The sequence below is a fragment of the Liolophura sinensis genome, chromosome 6, assembly GCF_032854445.1.
Source record: "Liolophura sinensis isolate JHLJ2023 chromosome 6, CUHK_Ljap_v2, whole genome shotgun sequence".
In the NCBI taxonomy this organism is placed as follows: domain Eukaryota; kingdom Metazoa; phylum Mollusca; class Polyplacophora; order Chitonida; family Chitonidae; genus Liolophura; species Liolophura sinensis.
Window position 1 is genome coordinate 28,476,229 of NC_088300.1, and position 21,344 is coordinate 28,497,572.

The following is a 21,344-nucleotide window of genomic DNA, read 5'->3' on the forward strand; positions in this document are numbered from 1 at the left end:
GTGACCAGTACCTGCTAAGTACCTACCTTTACCCGCCCCGTAACTGTAGCTGAGAAAATACCCATCTCCAGCCATGGCCTCTGTTTACCAAATCCTTATCGTCAGCGATGACCTCTATCTACCAAATCCTCATCTCCAGGCATTACCTTTATCTACCAAATCCTCATCTCCAGCCATGACCTCTATCTACCAAATCCTCATCTCCAGCCATGACCTTTATCTACCAAATCCTCCTCTTCAGCCATGGCCTCTATCTGCCAAATCGTCATCGCCAGCCATTGACCTCTATCCAACGTCAGCCATGACCTCCACATTTACCACATCTCCATAGTCAGCCATGACCTCTATATATCAAATCCTAAACGTCAGCTTCATAGCTTATATCTACCAAATCTTTATCATCAGCCATAACCTCTATATACCAAATCCTCATCTCCAGCCACGACCTCTATATCTACCAAATATTCACATTCAGTCATAACCTCTATCTACCAAATCCTCATCTCCAGATAATGACCTTTATAAACCAAATCTTCAAGCCAGCCATGACCTCTCTCTTCCAAAATCCTCATCACCAGCCACTGACAACTATCTACCAAATCTTCAACGTCAGCCATGACCTCTATCTACCAACTTATTATCGCGAACCAGAACATTATCTAACACGTTCTCATCGCCAGCCATAACCTCTATCTCAGTGGCTTGAAAACTAAGGCAGACTTGACTTCTACAAAGGGATGTAAATCATGCAAATCACTGAACCACTTATACAAATGGAAGATATGATGCTTCATCATACTTTACCTCGAATAATTACTCGTTCCACAACTTACTGGATTTACATCCTTTTAAGGAAAACATATGAACACTACTTACAACAAACTTTGAGAGATTTTACACCAAAACAATATTACGGATGTTCCAGCTTGCCAAATTCTATACTAATACAATGTCAACTGGTCTCAACACGGCAGAATGGTAAGCACTGAACTTTCCAACTCTGTACATGCTCAGCTCAAGGCAAACTGTGGTACATGGTAAGCTGTGGATGCTCTCCAAACCCTATTAGTTTGGAAAGTTTGAACATTTTTCACAACTGGAGTATACTTACCGTTAAATTAAGCCCAATTAACTTTTAACGGTATTTTACGGATGTCGTGTAATCATAAAATAAATATATACCTCACCAAGTTTACAATGGTACCGAGCTACCAGAAATTCACCACTACGGATATGTGAACACTGTGGAGCGTATATTCCCAAAAATTAATACTGAGCAGTTACTTCCGCATCCGCATTGTTGCCTTCTCTTCTACGTTACCAGGAAATCCCTTTATAATTGGCGTAAACACCGAACGGAGACCACAACAAGATGAGGTAAAAGAAAGTTTTTGGCTGTTTCCATCACACGTATTTGTAAACAAGTGGGTGAGGGTTATATAGTCTGGATCCAGACAAGAGGTTCAGAAGACAGACTGAGTTCCCCGCCAAAAACAGGGGCAACATAGCCTACGGGAAACGGTGCAAGATCGCCAGAGTTGGCAGGGCTTCAGCATTATACGGGCGGCTCTAGACAGGGTTAATGCGCCAGGAATACAAGACTGAGAGAGACAAAGATCAGACACCTGTAACAGGGCTGCTTCGCACAGAACACCAGGTTATAAATCATGCCTCAATGGTCACTGTTTGTGTGAGGCCTTCACGTTTCTGCTTTCTGATACACTTCGTTCTAAAAAGTCCCACCCAGAAATACCCAAGCGCCCGTTAAAAGACGTGAGATATGATGACAATACTGTCATAAATATCGATGTGAAAAATTACCCACACCAAAATATGATGATATGATGAAAACAGAAATATGTCGTGTCAAACGAGCAACTTATGAATTTAAAATGTACGGCTTTAAAATAACGTGCAATAAAAGCCAACAACTAAAATAATATATATTCAAATCATGCCAGTGTTATACCATGAAAAACATCAACACGTCCTTGACGGTATACATCGTGATATTCATGAAGTATCTATATTTAATTTCATGAACTTTACTGTTATTATTCAACACCAGAAGGAGCTCTGAAATTATCGTCATACAGGTTTCTAAATGAAATATTGTTTCCGCAAAAGGTCGGCGCATGTTTTGTTAGCAGTAAGTACGAGTAATTCTCACAGCACACATCTCCAATGTAGCTTTCCACCGTTTCGCATAGCGTTTGTCTACATTCCTCATATCTTGTCTAGACTACTCCTGCAGTGTATATAATAAGAAGGGCAGAGCATCCCTCCCGACGGGAGCTTGTAAACATCTAAGTAGTCTGCTAGTGAGTCCAAACTGATCTATCTTCCCTCTTGTTTTCAGCGTGCATGTGGTCCAAAATTTCTGTGAGCGCTTCAGCACCAAAGGCACAACGAGAACTTTATACTGAGGTAGCAATTAAAGAAGACAGCAGAGATAGTGTCTGATACCAATATACAAGCAGGTAATAACTTCAACATATCACTGCATATGGTTATTTAGTAAACTAGGTAACCAATATGATCCTGAGCTTTGCTCGTTGATTTGTTTCACCTATTATTGTCAGTGGATCTTTACAGGTTAAGGATATGTTGGCAGTGCGAAAAGTTTGCTTCGACTACCAACAGGTGGTCTGTGCACCGAGCCAGCCAAGTCAGACGTTTCGGGGTGCGATAGGGGAAAAATCATCATTGATTAAAAGGTAGAGTAAAAAACCGAAAGCTCGAAAAAAAAAACTGATTTAATACATCAGAGAAACGTGGAACCTTGATTTGTCTATGTCACGCCGTACACAGTGCTAGAAATAACCGCAACATAGACATAATCCACGCCCTGTCCCATTCTTTCAATGCAAAGCACTTTTTTTCCACATCAAGCATAAACACTGCAAAGCCAGGTAATTTCACAGTGAGCGGTGAACTAGAGTGTAGGTAAACACAAAATGCCATTTGCCCACTTTACGTAAAGACGGTGAACTGGTAACTCCACAAGACACAAATGCAGCATGTCACATTAATGGAATGGGTACCCAACGGAAGATTCATCAGACGGCTCTTGCAAAAAGAAAAAAACCAAGACCACTGAATGCGTGTCACTTGTGTCATCCAGCCGAGAAGGATATAAGTTTTCAAGTGTTGAAATACCTAATACTGACATCATTTATGAAGGACAAAATGTATGTGGCTGTCATTCGCTAATTATCAGATAGTTTCTGTGAATAGTAGACTGATGTGAAGCCCTGTGTTTCCATAGGCGACATCCCGGCTTTTGCCGTGCAAGAGTCACGTGAAGTGACAGATGTATGGGGTTGTGAAATTTGTCGCGTCACTTCAGGAATGTATAAATTATAGCAAACGTCAAACAGTATAGAAACTCACACCCATGCCACTCCGTCCCTCCCAAAATGTACACAGTATTATTTCTGCGTAGGTTATTAGAGTGTAACTACATTATTTGCAGCGCTTCATGTTTTGACACTTTGCAGTCTTGCAGTCAACAAGCGTAACACTTGCTTGCATACCGAACCTTCACATAAAACCTTAAGGCCACGACATTGTGCACAGAATGCCGTAAAACACGTGTTTGTGTTGGACTCTCCAATATACAAGAATGATTCTGAAAACTCCACCGAATAGTTGCACAAACGAGATCTCATTTGTCTTCCGCATTTTGTATGGTAATCTTCTACACCTGGGGCCTCACAGCAGAGACCTCTTTATATATGAATGGATTTTGAAGTGTATTATGTGAGTTTAACTTTGCTTCGTGACGAATAGTACTCGAAGCTATTCCAAATCAAGAAACGTACAGATATGATCATCAGAGCTAAGGAAAATTTACAAGTACATCTGAATCTGTAAAATTAATTACAGAAGTGTAAAACATGTGTCCCATGTTGACTTGACAGCAGAAGAGAGACCAACACAAACCATCCAACGTGAATCACCGGTAAAACCAGTTTTTGTGCAATAAACTCAGCAGTTGTAGACATAAACCATAACAAAAACATCGTCATAGTTTATGGCTGATAATTCACGTGTGAAAATTTCTTCTTCAGAACCACTGATGTTTTATCATGGATTGTAGTAATACATCAGATAGCGGTTTAAATCGAGCACTAGCACAACACAGGCAGTGGAAAAGTGGAAAGTCATTATGGAGGAAACATGACCAGTCGTATTAACTTTTACCTTGTATTGTTTCACGAGCTTGTACCGTAAGTTAAGCAAACCGTGTTGAACCTATTCTCGGGAAGCAAACTTTAGTTGTACCTTGATAGGTAAAAAAATAACAACTAAGAACGAATTCAAGAAGAAACATGCCTTGCCGTCTCGTTTGGTTTTGAGTTTACCTATTTCTCAAGCAGTGATAAGAAGAAGCGCCTTGGGCAAAGGGCCAAACAGAGCGGGAAGGCACGTGTTCTTCAAGATCCACCCAGAAGTCAGGGATACACAAGGCCTGCAAGTCAGCATCACCGGGTTGCCTGTGTACGACCATAATGGACAACCTCTGTGGTGACGTCATAGCTGAAAGAGTTCCAGTTGCCTCGTGAGCACGTGGGACCTATAGTGACCCTCTGTGGGAGGAAAGGTCACTACAAGGGGCACTACGAGTTCCCGGCTTGACGCGTGTGAGGTCCACAGGCAACAACACACAACAAACCGGCTGGGAATCTACGGAGCTGCCTCAAGATAGCGAGAAATCTACCAGATGAATTTCTATCCTCTGTCTGAATCTGTATATCAGAACATCTTTAAGGGGTTACAGCAGGGCAACCACTGAGTCAAAACACATGGTCAGCAAAACTCCCGTAATATTCCGAAGACTCTACGGCAGGCTATACGCTATCAGCAACTATAAACTACATTTTAAAAAAATCCTTCCTCGTTATTAGTTTAATGCGTCTACCTGAAGTCATGCATTTAATCAGCAAACGTATTAGCTGCTTAACCCCGTCTTAAATATCAAACTAATTTTATGAACATTACGTCTGCCAAATCAATATACACCATGACTAAACAAGTTCATGAACAGCTCTAAATCCAGATTATACCGTCTCTTTGTAACTGGACAGACTGCGTCAAACGAACACAATAAACGTTATCTTTTCGGAAGCAAAGCGTCCGTCATTCTCACACTTCAGACGCCAGCTTTATTCGTGCGGCCCAGATGCGAGACTGAGAACAAACATACACATTGCCGTGTTCTGCAGGATTCTTATCTCTGGACAGTTTACCTTGTTGGCCAGTGTCCAATGCTAAAACCAAACACGTAAAAATGGAAATTGATGGCGTAGAACAAAACGTTTCCGTTACTGTGTTCCTGCATTGGTGGAATATGACAAAAACGCTTTCATTACAATACGTGTTCCTGCATTGACGAAGTACAACAAAAACGTTTCGGTTACTATGTGTTTCTGCAATGACGGTATACGACAAAACGTTTCGGTTACTACACCTGTTAATGCATTGATGGTGTGCGACAAAAAACATTTCCGTCGACTAATTTCACCGCTTACGTATTCTACAAATGTCATTGTTAAAACAATACGAGTGCTTACCCGTAAACAGAGGAGGTATTTTAAATAAGCGTCGTGCAAGCATTCGGAAAAAGCAACAATGTGACTATTATTTCGCACACAAGGTAAATCACCTGCATCCTATACATAATCTGAGATGTATTTTTTTACCCAAAGTATTATCAGTACATGTATTTGTTCTGAACACACAATTTTTGTAACACACTTTCAGCATTTTTTTTAGTGTACGCGTGCGTGTGCTGTGTGTTTTGGATATAAAAGTTCATATGTCATCAGTACTATGTAACTCTGGATGAACTCCTCTGCGTAGGTCTCACGGAAGTCGCAGGGAGTAACCATCCCAAAGAGGGCATAAAGATACTGCGGCGACCAAGTTTCCTGAGAACAAGGAGGATGAACAGATTAAGTGGGATAATTACAAGTAGATGTGGCTCCCTGGACAGACGAGCGGGTTTCGGGCGTTGATGGTAGTACAACAAACCTCAGCAAGACCAACCTAATCCTACCTGCTGTCCTCGAGACGAGATTTGCCCGATAGCAGCTGATAGGATGGACTCCGACGCCTCGCTGATATACGACCGACTCTGGTGCGTACGTGCTCTGTGGCATCAGGTTAAACCAATAAAGAGATGCTGACCGATATAACTTTTACATTTTAATAATTAATTGTTAGCAACACCATCAACTGTCACACAAATCATATGGTCAATAAACACAAAAGGTTCAGCGAAAGCAGATGCATGTTAAAGATAACTGAATTCAGAAACTCTGAAAACCATGTTTTACCAAATATATATCACGGGGTAAAAGTATAAAACATAGCATCTTGGCAAGAGATGTATAGCTATCTTTCACATATCCCTCAGAAAATCTTAGAACTCAATATCTATGTATATATATATGTCTATTTTTTATGCGTGAGTAAACGGCCAAGAAATCCCTACATCAGTTATGTAATATTAACCCGCTTGAACCACAACCTGCACAATTATCCTTCCATCGTCATAAAAAACGGACATAATAAAGACTTGTCACTTACGTCTCACTTTGCACGCTGCGCTCATCGCACACATCCCGACAAAATCAACGCGGTACGGTAGTAACATTGCCTAGGTGGAGTAAAGCCAAAATCACTCATTCATGTGACACAGAAAGTACATCCTGATTCACAGAAAATAACAGATATCCCTAACCATCCTCTCGAATCAAGTTTCTGTAACTGTGAAACAGGCATAGTATAGATTATTGGTATATCATTTTAAATTCTTGACATGGTTAATGCAAATTTAACGGAACGAATTTCCAACCAAAAAACAATATATGCATGTAAAATAAAATATAATTATAAAGCAAAATATTCTTTCTTTCGGGAGATACGTCCCTCAAAAGTTCACGATCACACACACAAGCAACAGTTTGTCTACATCACCTTCTTTGTAAATACACAGTTTGATGTCACTCAAATTAATTTCTTGTCGGGGCTATGTTAAGAGCCTGCCCAAAGACAAGAGACGCCCTGCGTCTACGTGAAACCATCCTGAACGCCATCAGTAGTTGGGTGTGTCGTTCACCTTAAATATGCTTGTTTGCATTTCAACACCATTATCTGCACTCTTTTGATGACGTTCTCTGAACGCAAACTTAACCCATGCACGCTAAAGCTAGGAAGCTACCTGAAGGTTTACCATACCTTCACAAAAATATCAGAATTAATCGATCTAGACCTAAATATTCCTGCAAATTCATACAGCATACAAAGTCTAATCTGAAAACCTTACACGCTTGTGATATATCACACCAAGAACCAATGTTACACACGACCTACCTTCACTATGTCGTCGACTGACGTCTACACATTTCAAATCACAAGTCATGCGATCCACTGTAAAATCCGAGAAGTTGAACTCCGAAATGAACAACAAACAGGTTTGAGAGGCAAACCAATGTTTTCACATATACGTTAAACACCGACACGACAGACTTCAAGACGTGAATTCTATACACGTACTTTAACAGCTCGCAGTTGCAATATTGGCCAGGCTTAGTCGTAGCTGTCGCCACCCTTTCTAACTAGGGTTTAAATTTCCACCCCGAGGCCTAAACAGTCTTCTCGGGTTTCAGCACATTACATGAACAAACGTCGTCCGCGTTAAAGACAGAGGACTGTTTTGTTTTCGGCAACGGTCGTTCGTGGAATAATACAGCATATTCAGGATACCGACTAAAGGAACCACCAGGGCAACCACCGTGCAACCCGAACACAAAGTCACCAGGCTTCCCATCAAACAGGCAAACGCCGATGGCATTTTCAAATAATCAAACAGTTTTGATTAAGTAACAAATGAACTTACCTCACAGTGGAGAGTTCTGTGCAGTTTTATCATTGGTGTTGGTGTTCGTATCTAAAGCAATAATCCCGTCTTATATATATATATGTATGTGCCTACAGTGTCTTTTTTTCTCTAGCGTTCCAATGTAAATGACAAGAGACGTGTACTTCTGGAATTCACCCAAAGGCAAGACCGCCAACCTATAAACGTTTGCTTAATTCCAGCGAATACACAAGAGGCAGGCACAGGTCCGTGTTCGGAATCCGACCAGGTCAACGGCGTAATCCGGAGGCTCCAGTTAAATGACAATGGTGAAAGCAGTCCAGACACGTAACAATGAGACGGGGAAAACTGCGATCTGTGAACACCGGCACAAGTTGTGGGGGACACCATAAACTCTTGAGGACTTGAGCCCATATAAACGGCAAAGCCACTACAACAGTTTATCACTCACCCATAAACGCCGATATGCAATCGACATTCCGAGGCTATAGCATTACAGTCCTGTGTAAATATTGCAAACCAAGAGTCCTAACAATTTATCGACAGACAAGAAACAGATTTTTGCTTAAACTCAACATTGGATATGGCCGAACGATTGGCCGCGGAGAAAGCTGCTCTAAAGAAGCTCAAACCTGCCTTCCCCCCGCTGGTCTGTGAGGCGTATTCTAGACTAATGGCACCTACTTTTCATAGAGACGTTGAGAGAAAGACAGAGGTCAATTGAGAAACATGGCACTCGAGGCTAAACAAGCTGGCAGCATGTATAAACCGATGCCTTTAGGAGCAGTCCGTATCGTGATCCCACACAGACGGCAGTAAAAGCAACTGGGGGAGTCGCACCAGAGCTTTCACTAAAAATGTTTAATTCATTTACATAATTTCGGTGGTTATTTTGACTGCCAACATTCCTTTACTGTGTTAATAAACATACAAAGTCTATAAACACAACACAACAGAATGCACCCCCCCCCTTAAAAACCAACCGCCCTTCCACCCATCCTCCCTTCGCTCGGCACAGATCCGAGAATACATAAATATAGAGCAAGGTACAAAAGAATACACGCATCTCGTCGGAGCTACACGATTCTTTTTCAAAGAGTACATCTGACAGGGTACACACAGCGTAACTTACACGTAACCACCATGGTAGTTACGTGCGAATAATGTCACATTTGCTTTGAAAAACCGAACTCTATATTGTAGCAATTGCGCCTCTATCATGCACCAACTGTGTGTAAATAAGGTCAAAGAACCTGGTATTCTTCAAGCAATGATGCTACCAAAAAAAATGCATTACACACCCATCTTTTACAAAATAGGCTTTTACTTTGAAGTGCAGTTCTTGAGTAATTTTTAGACTGGGATTGTTTGTTATTTTCGTTCTACTTATGGGATAAGTATAGCAACCACGAACACAATATACTAAAGAGTATGATACTAGCTGATGATGAGATTCACACATATCAATTCCTTGAAACAACGGGAACTCCGAACACCCACGTAAATCGTACGGACCTATACAGATGTGTTGAGCAGCTTGGACTAGTGAATATAGTAAAACACTTAAGTGGCACAGAGAGTAAAGCCAAAGCAGATTACAGTGACGATCGGCAATTGTTCACAAGTAACCGGTGAAATATGGTCTCTTGTCCAAAACCCCAATTAGGGTTTTATTCTATTTTAACTGTAAATGCTTAAATACTAGTAGTAGCAAATTTGCAAACTCCACACACAATCATCTTATAACAGATCATCAGGTAGGGTCGTATTCAATACTGTTAACACCAGGTGGAACGATGAAGAAAAGCCTTCTACACCAGCATAATATTCGTTAACCTCACATTTAAAAGCTAAGTTACAACTTTAAAATTCAGATTTTTAAAAGTTTATACCTCCAATATAGACAAGCAAGGAAGAATCAACGGTGCTGATCGCTGCCAAGGTCAGTCTTCACAGCAGTAGTTTAAGTCAAGCTATATCAAATTAATCCATGAATTTTTCACAACCATCAAGAAACCTCGTAAATACATTCTTCGTAATTCTCGTAAATCCCCCTACGACATTTTAACCTAGGAGTCGTTTCCGAAAAAGAAAAAAGGTTACGAAGAAAATGACTGAATGTTTTTGTGAAAGTGACCCTTGGTTCCGAAGAAGTCGCAAGTAATAATTTTTTCATGACATTTGAAAGATGGAGTACAGCCTTTAAGGCGGTGGAATGCATATCAGCTTGTCACTGGGCAGAGGTGATGCGAGTCCATGGATGTCACAAATGTGTAGACGAGATCAGTATCAGACTACATTAAATATCTTGAAGCAGACCTGCATGACTGTATCATCTGGCGGCAACACCTCACTCTCGCACAATTTTCACGCCGACAAAAAAAGCTATACGCGACAAACTTAAGTGTTATTTGGAACTCCAATAAATGTGGCACAGAACTGGTTAGGAATATCTAACACTTAAAGCCATGCAGCAGTCAGTTATCAAGAGACATCAACGCCAAGGCTGAATTGGTTCTAAATGCACCCTAACAGGATATCGACTCTAACGAGATCATTGACGTCAGTCTTAATGGACTGATCGGTACTGAATCATCAACCGTAACATGGAAAACCATTACACCCATAGAGTGTCAGGCATTTATGGAAACCTTCAATGATAGAGAGCCTTCAACAAAAGTACTAGTACGTAACGCCTGGCTAATTCAACGTCAGGAACAATGGAATCTCGAAAACCTCAAATTCTTACTAGCAAGGAAACAAACTACCAACGAACGACTAAAATGTTTGAGAACATTTGTTACATAAACCACAAATTAGCAAACTGATTGTAACGGGTATTTTTTTTTTTACATCAAAATCAGTTTCCAAAGCATCCAAGATCATCGGATCTTCGTTTATAAAATAATCTCACAGTAAAGAAAAAAATTTGACTCCCGTGCAAACCATCCCAAGTCGGTGTTGGCGATGTCAACCGAAATGTACAATGCGCATGTGCGTCACAGAAGGTACACGTGTCGGCTTGCAAACTGCTGTAAGCGATTGATGCTCGATCTTGCTAGGATCAGCCAACCTCCAGTGACATTTCCAGTCAGGGTTGGGCTAATAGGGCCAATAACCTTTACATAACGACAGCAGCCGGTGTTATCAAGATATCAAAACACATGCCATTACTGCTGTAATAGACGTGTGTTCCTGATGTAGTCAAGCGCCGATTCTGATCGAAACATTGGCACCTTGTGTTAAGGCTCACGTTCAACGAATTACGCCTGATAAAATATCTTCTGTTACGTACGAGACTTATATCATGGCCACAAGTTTCAATGATAAACGTTTACTCTATGGGGTCTCTGGAAATGTCAAACCATGCAATTAGAGCTAAAACGTGTAGAACACCTTGTTATAAAATATAGGTGAATGTCACGGGAAGACATCATCCGCATCACCCGCCATGACCTCCAAATCGCTGAGGTCAAATAGAGTCCAACACCCGAATCACAATCAGAAGTAGAGGACAAGAAAAATCAGTAACTTAAAGTTTATTAACATTTTGAAAATACACCATCGTATCCCAAACCGCTATAACGCAAATGAAATGTCCATGTCAAAATGTAACTGTTGACATTAAGGTACAATCTGGTCAGTATCACCAAAATTAAAACAACTGGGTTAATTCAATATTACACAGGAGTAGAGATGGTAATACATGGGTAAATGTATCAGCGTCCATCTGAAATGTCTCCTAAAGTAGAATTATATGCCTTCTTAACACATATCAAATAGCTTTTAAGTGAATATGGAAGTCGAAAGATTCCCTTTCTGACAAAAAAAAAACATACCCACGACAATTTCTGACGTTTTCATATAAAAAACGGGGACAAAAGTATATAAATAACCCATAATTATATGTTTTAACCCTATATAACTTCCATAAACAACACATTCAAAACGTATAATCACTCGAACACGCGTTGGGTGAACAAAAATCTTGTAAACGTCAATATCACAAAAAAGCTATACGTCTAGTCTTAGTTGTCTGCGCGTTTGACTCAACCTACACAATGCAAAAAGTGTGTCAGGTCCAATTGATAGCTGTGCTCTTTTTCCAACAGTTTTAGTAGGAAGTTTGCGTGTAAAGCCGTCGGAGGCCTTATTTCCCACAGAGGACAGGAAATGTAGAACAGTAGGGTATGGGTATGAATGTCACTTATCTGATTCTATACACACTGCTGCAATACACTCTAGTTACATTTGTCGGAATTAAGCCATTGCCCTCTCCTAGTCCCTTAGACGCACATCTGGAGCCGGGATCTAAGATCTTGCTTTGACGGGTAACTACCTACACGGCCATTCTAGACTCAGAACTCAGCCTTCTCAAAACTTTTCAGAGATAGCGGAGTTCTCAAAGCTTGACATCTTTGCTCTGGTTCCACCCACAAGGTGACAAGTGTGTGGGAGTGACTCGGTGACAGTCCACAAGATTCCCGTTACTCCACCCAGTCATTACGCAGAACATTGCACAACCAGAAAAGACAAAAGTCTATTACATACAGTAGGAGGGATGGGATAAAAGGACAGATGGGTTGTCCTGATAACTGAAGCCCCCATCTGACAGCCACATACAGCTATTTACATACATTGTATAAATACGTGATTTACCTTTAATAATCTTGGACTAGATCCAAGTTATTCATTCATCAACCAAAATGTCGTGAGATTTTTTTTTTACTTTTGGCAAGGACAGTTCAATCTTAAACAAATAGCTTTCATGGATTTTCCATGTATTTTGCTAGTTAGATATTTACATTCTGTAACACCTAAAAACATAGCTTACATAATCAATAACATTATTATTTTCAAGTCTGTTTTTATGTATTCTACAGCTAACCATTAAATCCACTTTCTGTGGTTAATCTATGCCAGCATAGAAGAAAGCTTTTCATAAATTATATTTCATCCATAAAGTAACTTCACTACCCACCCTTTTCTAACAGCTACATGTATATTCATGAAATAACATAATGCAAAAACTTACATACACACATGCACACAACATTAGATAGCATCACTTTATGACACTAGAAAGTTACCTCTCAAATCACTATTACATGGATGAGAGAAATGATATGGTGTCTTCTTCTTTACTAAGACAAATGACATAAACTACAGGTATATAAAATTTTTCGTGAACTGATGAAGCATAACAAATATTGTAAGTATACAAATTCATTTACAAAGAAAACATTCTGCGAAGTTCATCCATGGCTTTTAGTAAGTGACAAACTTAAGGAAGACAGCCCCTATTTTACCTTTTGCTACTGTTTCTTTGAGAAAATAAATATCACATACATTCAAAATTAAGCTATAAAATCTGTAAAGATGTCATCTTAAAACAGAAGTTAAGAGCTTAAAATTTAATTTCACACTGTAAATTAGGAACATGAATGTATTCTTCTTGAGTGATTATCTATGATTTTGTCTCACAACTGTCATTATGTTTAACAATGCTAAATGCTAAGAGTATTCAAAGAAGTGAACATATATGTGTTCCTCAGAAAAAAACCCCAATAAATGAAGAGTGTTTAAGACTCCTTATTACATAGCACATTTGTTAAAATAATGACTTGCCCTATGTTTATCAATGACAAAAGCATAAGAAAACCAGGAACGAATGCTGAATTGTAAATTGATTATAAATCTGAGCATGCCAACTAAAAGGACATTGAACACAGAGAAAAACAAACAGTTATTTACCTGTAAATGAACGAGGCAGAGTGGTGATGAATATTGTCCTCCGTATAGATAATGGGTATGTGGTTTTAGGAAATTCTGATATAACAGGTATGTTCGTTGATCGATTTGATCAAAGTCAAGTCAGGTCATTTATCATAGCACTAAACCTGTTGTGCAGGTACTATGAACGATGCTGGATCAGATTCCCCTCTGGATGAGCCACGGCTCCCCTGTCCTCCGAGGGTGGCTGAAAGTGAAAAATAGATCTCATTATCTCCATAGGTCAAAATATGACATAGAGTAGAAGCCATGCCTCACTACAGGCAAACTATCTCACATCCATGTGTAATAGCAGACACATACATAGTTGTCAATGTAAGGATCACTCTCTCGGTCATAAACATAACCTGGCATTGAATACCTTTCCAACCATTTGCCTGGTCATTTTTCTGTCCAACTATCCTGGAAAGTATCCCACTTCATCCATTTCCCAGCTCTGCAAAACAGGTAAATGGTGAGCATAAGAGGCCTAAATTCTGCACTCTTGAGCTTGGACATGAACTTCACAGAACCACTCAAACATCCACAGATGGCTTCAGCACATCCCAAGCTCTTCTAAAATACGACCACTGTCTAATCACATTAACCACGAAAACAAAAAACAGAAGAATAATTGAATGAATTTGACAAAATGTCTTACATTTGAGAGAGATTGTTGATCTGCAAAGGCTCCTGTATGACTAACAGTCATATAGCGTGTCCCAAGGTCTTTATGACTAAGATGTGCCATATGTGAGCAATACCAACCTACAGGGAAAGCCCGAGTGACATTTCAGTGCGACGCTTTCAAGCAGAGCCAAGATGTTGGGAGAACAGGGGAGAAGAATGTTTAACTCTAATCTGGTGTCTGCATCATATCTGCTTTGCAACAAGTATTCCCTTGTGTACCACAATACATGTACAAAACTTTGAGATTCATTTTGTACAAGAAAAAAAGAAAAAATGAAATGTCCTTATTACTTACATCCAGATATAGCGCAACAATTAAGACTGACACCCTACTTCTTTATACATTGTAGCCATTGAAGGATTGCAAACCTTTTGGTGAAAACAAGAACATATTTTGTAAAACTACATTGTCAATGTGCAGGTCTAAACATATCCACAACTGTCACTTGATGCCGACAGCTAAAAATTTATAAGCATTTATAACAGTCAAGAAATAGTACATGTAAGTATTTTTGGCACACATCAATAGAACAAAAAGACATCAATAGCTGTTGTTAAAGAGATAACAAATCCCCTGCCCATGCTCATTTTTCCATTTCTCCTTAAGACATTTTGCAAAGCTCCAATTTTAGACCTGTTTACTACTGTTCCAGCCAGCACAGAAACAATCCCTAATGGCAAAACAAAGGGTATTGGTTTACCCATGAGGTTAGACTGGCTGTCATCTGGAGCTAATCAAGCTGGCAGAACAGTTCCTACACAGCCAGTCTAATTCTCCTTGTCAGACTGTGATAATTACTTCAACAAAACAAAAACTACAGTGGGAAAACCTAACTAAGTCAGACACCCAAAATCTCTTACACACAGAGATCTTGCTTTAAAACAAAAGCAGTCTGCGAGATGGCACAGCTTTGGTGGAGACCTGGCAGAACTCCTCGCATGCTGTACTTCTTCTAAAAAACACAGAGCTGCACACATACACATATATACAAGTATGTTTAGATTTTAATCTGACAACGTCTTGCATTAAGTAAAACACAGCTTCACTAACCCGGTTGTACAGTTTTTACATGCAGGTCTTCTGCATGTAAATAATTCTGGCTAAGCTGTGGTTTAAAGCGAAAAGAACAACATGATTTCATGATGAAAAGACCATTTTCTGAGCTGCTTCTGCTGATGATGGATAGGGCCTCAGAGTCTAGTATTCACATAGCTCAGTGACATCAAAACCAGGGGGGTGGGGCCTCCGTGGCTCAGTTGGTTAGCGTGTTAGCACAGCGTAATGACCCACGAGTCTCTCACCAATGCAGTCGCTGCGAGTTCAAGTCCAGCTCATGCTGGCTTCCTATCCAGCCGTACAAGGGAAGGTCTGCCAGCAACCTGCAGATGGTCGTGGGCTTCCCCCGGGCTCTGCCCGGTTTCCACCCACCACAATGCTGGCTGCCGTCGTATAAGTGAAATATTCTTGAGTAGGGCGTAAAATACCAATCAAATAAATAAATCAAATCAAAACCAGGGTACACTAGAGCCCAGTGTCACTAGAGCCCTGTGACACCAAAGAGTGTCATACAGTTCAAAGTTTGTAACCCATGTGACATAGCTTGCATTGCCACTGATGTGAGTAATTCTTTAAAAAAAATCGTGATTCCTACTGATTGCTGTAAATTTACCATACATGCATATCGCTGTGTAAACTATATGTGCACACCATTGACTGTGCACATTCACATGTACAGAACAAAGGGACAAAACTAGTATAAACACCACGTAACACAATGCATGTCTGTGTACAATGCAAATCTATGTGTATAGTAATATATGTGTATGTCCAGGAAAAAAGTGCATATCCATACATGTATGTATGTCTAGTAGTACAAGACAGGTATATATCCATGTGTATAGTGCATGGCCATTGGTGTGGTACATGTCCACGTCCAAACAGCGCATGTAGGTGTCTAGTGACCAAATGAAACAGAGAACATCTAAGAAGCAGTACATCACATGCACAGTACAGTGAGTAAAAACTGCATAACTCATGCAGAGATTTCTCGTGTTCTAACCAGACATACATATATCTGACAATGAAAATCACTTTAAACCCGTGCACCTTATATGCAGTACACATATATTACAACTACCAGGCTTTCAGAACAGCTGTAAAAACCATCCTAAACAAAAATCACGTCACATGGCCCTATCTGGAAATTTAGGATAGGTTGAATGTAATTCACTCATATTTTATTTGTTCTGTTCACAATTTGCTTTCCTTTTACCAGGTGAATCACCTCTTAAGATGGAATCTACAGGTAATTACCTTGTGAACTTTACATTTAACCACACAAATCAGGCCTTGAAACACACACCTGGCAGAAAATTTTCACATTTACAAAAAATATTCATATAACAATACCAACATTCCTCACTTAAAAAAATGAAAAAAAAAAAAAAAAAAAAAAAAAAAATGACGTGTTAACCAACACTTTTTCATTCATTCTTTAATATATCCGTGGAATTTGCCTTTGAAGCTTGAAAGGTCTTTAAATCATGTAACAATTCTGACATCAGGTGACCATATACACTGCACAGGAAGGACACCAATATAAAAAGGACAAACTCTCTCCATTGAGAAATGATCAATCTCTGCTTATATCTTTATATCGTCACATCTGTTTTATCTTTACTTGATCAACCAATGATATCCATCACAGTTGACACCTGTCATAAACCTGTTACATCAAGCACATTTCTCAATCTACAGTTCATCAAGTAACACCGATCTTGTTTATATCCAGCACTGACATCCTTCACTCTTGGTGTATGGATCAGGTTTTGCTTGCTGATTGTTTGTTTGCTTTTTTGGGCCACTAATTAATATTCACAGTTTTTATCTACACGTTGGGGAGGCTGGTGTCCAAGTGGTTTGTCGTTAGCATTAATGCAAGACGCTGACCGGAAATTTGTGGATTTTCCCACTCTCATTGTTCTTGGAGGCCTTAAATAAAAGGGCAACGACACTCTTAAGGCTGTCTGCACAATGGTCATTAAAATATCACTTATCTTCCACTGATATATCTTAATTTGGAAAGTTTGTCAGTAGCTTGGTTTAGCCTGGACACTTTTGTTTCCTCCACCCATAAATAATATATATATATATGTATATGTATACTTTGGATTTATTGTCGTACTTAACAATTATCAGGCACACGACAAGTTATTAGGTGTGTCTACATATACTGTGTCTTCTTGTGGCAGGACAAGTCCATGCCACCAAAGTGCTGTAGTCACTGAAATATCATGCCGAAGACACTCCAGTCACATTATACTGACACCAGGCCAGCCACTCACGTTTCCTTGAGTTAACCTCTCAGTGCTGTACCACATAATGTCTTGAGTGAGTGAGTGAGTGAGTGAGTGCTTGGGGTTAACGTCTTACTCAAGAATTTTTCAGTCATATGACAATGAAGGAATCCTTAGTGTGTATGTAATATGCCTCCTTGTTGCAGGACGGATTTCCACCCCTCTTTTATCTAGTGCTGCTATTATACTGATACGGGTCAACCAGTCGATGCACTACCCCCTTCATGCTGAACGCCATGCGAGGAAGTTACAACTTCCTCTTTTAAAGTCTTAGGTGTGACTCGACCCAGGGTTGATCCTGGATCTACCACATGATGTCTTGAGTATTCTTTATTATAGCTTTAAACATCAATCAAATAAATACATTTAACCCCTGCTTATGGAATCAATCTCTTCAAGCTCTTCAAGACTGATATCCACATCTACATCCTGAAAGTTCCATTCCAACTTTTCTTTCTTGGTATTACCTCGCTTGACACTTGATTTATTTATTTGTTTGGTTGGTGGTCAACAACATGTGCAAAAAATTTTCAACTTAAATACACAACCACATTTCAGGTTGATGGATGGAGGAAATTGGAGTGAACAACTCAGAGCTTTGTCAAGATATCTCTGACAAAGAAAATTAATGACTTGGAGTTAGATGTGAAACACAATCAGCCTACAAACTTACCTTGAAACAGAACAAGACATCAAACATTTCATTCCAAGTTAATACAGGTCATGTAATATTTCACAAGGAATAAAACTGCTATAAATAAATGAAGGTAATATCTGTGGTGTGTCACTGATACTGCAATATTCTCCATAAAAGACAGGTTATCTAATTGCAGACAATGGCTGGGTTAAATTAGTACAGTAAATCAAAGAACAATCCAGATTCTGGCTTATCTCCACACAGGCCACAATATAGACTGAAGCCAAATACACACAAATGGAACATCTCCAGTCCATGTCTCAACTAAATTACACCTCTATGTTTTGATATATGAAGTCTTGTGAAATTGTCGTCATATAGGGTAACCCAGATTTCAAAAGGTCAACCCATTATCCTGGCCGAACCAAAATCTTCCCAAAACCCAGCTTTCATTACTACATCCCATACAAAAGAAACCCCTAAAGTTAACAGTCTAACTGTCCTGACAAAGGCCAAGGCACGGCAAAATCAATATATCAAAGGCCGTTTAATTTAATTGGGGCATCCAAATGGTGGTAAGACAAGAAAGATGAATAGATGTTTAAGAGTAGAAACAGGAATTTCCCTTCGTCTTATCAGATGAAACATTGCTGCCTGCAAAGCTGTAGTTTGATCGGGTCAGCAGAGTCAATAAAATACATGCTTTACAAGGCAGGTCAAGTCATACAATGACTAATTGGGATGCTCTGGAAGGGCCGCTGGCAACTATCCCAAACAGACAGCCCCGGATGAGAGCAATCCAGAAGGCGTTCAATCAGGGCTGTTACCAATTGAATGCCTGCACTCTTACAACAACACATATATTCACTATGACAAATGGCTTTGAACTGAAGAGATCCTTGAAGTTAGACAAGATCTGGGGGAAGCAACACTGTCTAGACAGCAATGAGTGAAACCAATGGAAGCTAATTGACCTTAGGTTACTGGCCAGAGCAAGATTGGTGCCAGACATTATTGATCATAGATTTTACTGACTAATATATTGGACAATATTTATTTCATTATCATAGTATACTGCTGCGGCCATTTCAGTGCCTTCTTGGCCTGCAGAGGGTTGCAGTTGCTACAGGAAGCAGTTGAAGCTAAATGGATGTATGTGTATTTCCAGAAAGTGCCAGGTTTTGGTCATAAAGTACTTACATTAAATATGACTTGATACAGACTCTCCGGGGTTGGTTTAAGTGCAGTTCCATACACAGAAATCTTGTGTTTCTTCAATTCCTCCTCAGTGCTTGGCCCTATGGCAACCACCTGTAATTACATGGATAAACAGATCTGTTTAGAGTTGTTTAGAGTTTCCACACTGATTCCCAGGTTTATGCAGTGAAACCATATTGGACTCCCATCATGTTTAGACTATTGCTACGAGCTACTTGAGGCATTGGGCCTTACTTTGAGACAGATTGTCTGGAGATGATGTATCAATCATCTTCACAGGCTCCAGTCACTTTACTGAGGGGGAAAAAAGCATCCAACACAACCATGGTTCTACATGTCCCATTAGGAGCGAGGCCAGGCTCTGATTCAATATTTGGGAATGCAATAACCCCATATGACAGAAGAAACAGTCAATTAATATAATGACTACAGGCAAATGACAACTCGCAACCTGCCAAAACATCAAGATAATTGTATAGGATTTGGCACTCTTTTTTTTAGCATTAATGCACCAGGTTTTTTTTACAGTGGTGTAAAGACCAAAAACACAAGCATGAGTGGCACAGACAGCTCATAAATATAGTTGATCAGGAAAGATTATTAGCATTCCATCTTTTGAAAGGATCACAAACCATTACATTAACGCTGAAAACAGAGCTAAGCGAAATATTTTGTTTTTCTCCTCACATCTCAGCGGTCTATACTCCCATAAGACAGATCATTCTAATCAATGCAATACAAGTTAATCAGACATTCCAATATGCAGTCAAATTTCACTCTGTGATACCCATGAGGATTTGTAATAGTGATCGAGCAATGTGTTGTCCCTCCTTTATTGACAGATTTGTGTCTGGTGTGAGACACCAACGGGAGACAATCCTCTTCCATGAGTCGAAGAACAGGACTCAACCCCTCAACCATGCTAATTCATTCAATACAGACAGATGATTAAGGTTTCAGGAGTGCCTGGTGATGAGACATTGTTTCTTCCTGACAACAATACCAGACAACTGAGTAAGCATACATAACAAGCATTCTTCCTATTCAAAACTGATAGTAATACAAGATAAACATCACCCATAAGACCTCTCTTTAGACCTTGAGCTCTACATTTATACTATTCAACCCTCAACTGATAACAATTCAAACACAGAACAGCTCATTCATGGATTGGTTCACCTCAATGAGCAATTCTGTTCAGACAATTACAAGTTTGTAACACCACCTAACAGTCTGAATCATACCAATGACAATGGCAAACAAGCCACAAGCCAGCCGTAATTTATGCAAGAATTCAGCCTACATAAAACTCACACTTACTTATGTCTCCTGTTCACAATGCCACACTCCAGTGTTTTAATTCTCAGTGACTTTGAGACTGCAATAATCACAGCACAAAGCTAATATTTACATGAAACAAGTCTTACAGTTCATGATGACAGCATCATTAACATACATAATCCGACATTTTAGGCATCATAACCACTTAAAGTCTTTCCACGTCTAATAACCTCATACCAGACTACAAAACTGAATAAAAAGCTGTTCAAGATACATATACTCTCTACACAAAAGCTGACGTCTGTGCAAAAATACCACATAAAAATAAGACACTACAGGAGATGCCACTCTCTGATAGGAAATAATGATGGTTAATTGTATTGGATGATATCAGTATTTGATCGTAATTCTCACATGCCAAACATAGTTTGATATTAAGTGGATAGATACATGAACAGCATGGTTTGTACAGGTATACTTCAGATAATGTCCACCATTATA

General features: G+C 39.6%; 2 protein-coding genes across 7 annotated transcripts in view; both read right to left on the minus strand.

Annotated features, from left to right (window-relative positions):
- LOC135469264 (matrix metalloproteinase-21-like) overlaps positions 1–13,780 on the minus strand; it is a 32,723-nt gene extending 18,943 nt beyond the window's left edge. The window contains exon 1 of one of the 6 annotated variants that reach the window (XM_064747866.1): positions 13,643–13,780. The gene's annotated coding sequence lies outside the window, so the exon portion shown is untranslated. Of the gene's footprint in view, positions 1–1,111; positions 1,274–6,594; positions 6,658–7,380; positions 7,505–7,906; positions 8,035–13,642 lie in introns of those variants that run through there. The other 5 variants (XM_064747870.1, XM_064747872.1, XM_064747876.1 and 2 more) reach the window with 5 other exon arrangements.
- Positions 13,736–21,344, minus strand: part of LOC135469267 (uroporphyrinogen-III synthase-like) — an 86,341-nt gene continuing 78,732 nt past the window's right edge. The window contains exons 9-10 of the mRNA XM_064747881.1: positions 19,545–19,655; positions 13,736–13,868 (exon numbers count right to left, since the gene is read on the minus strand). Coding sequence (XP_064603951.1) covers positions 13,803–13,868; positions 19,545–19,655 — 177 coding nt within the window. The 3' untranslated portion in view covers positions 13,736–13,802. The remainder of the gene's footprint in view (positions 13,869–19,544; positions 19,656–21,344) is intronic.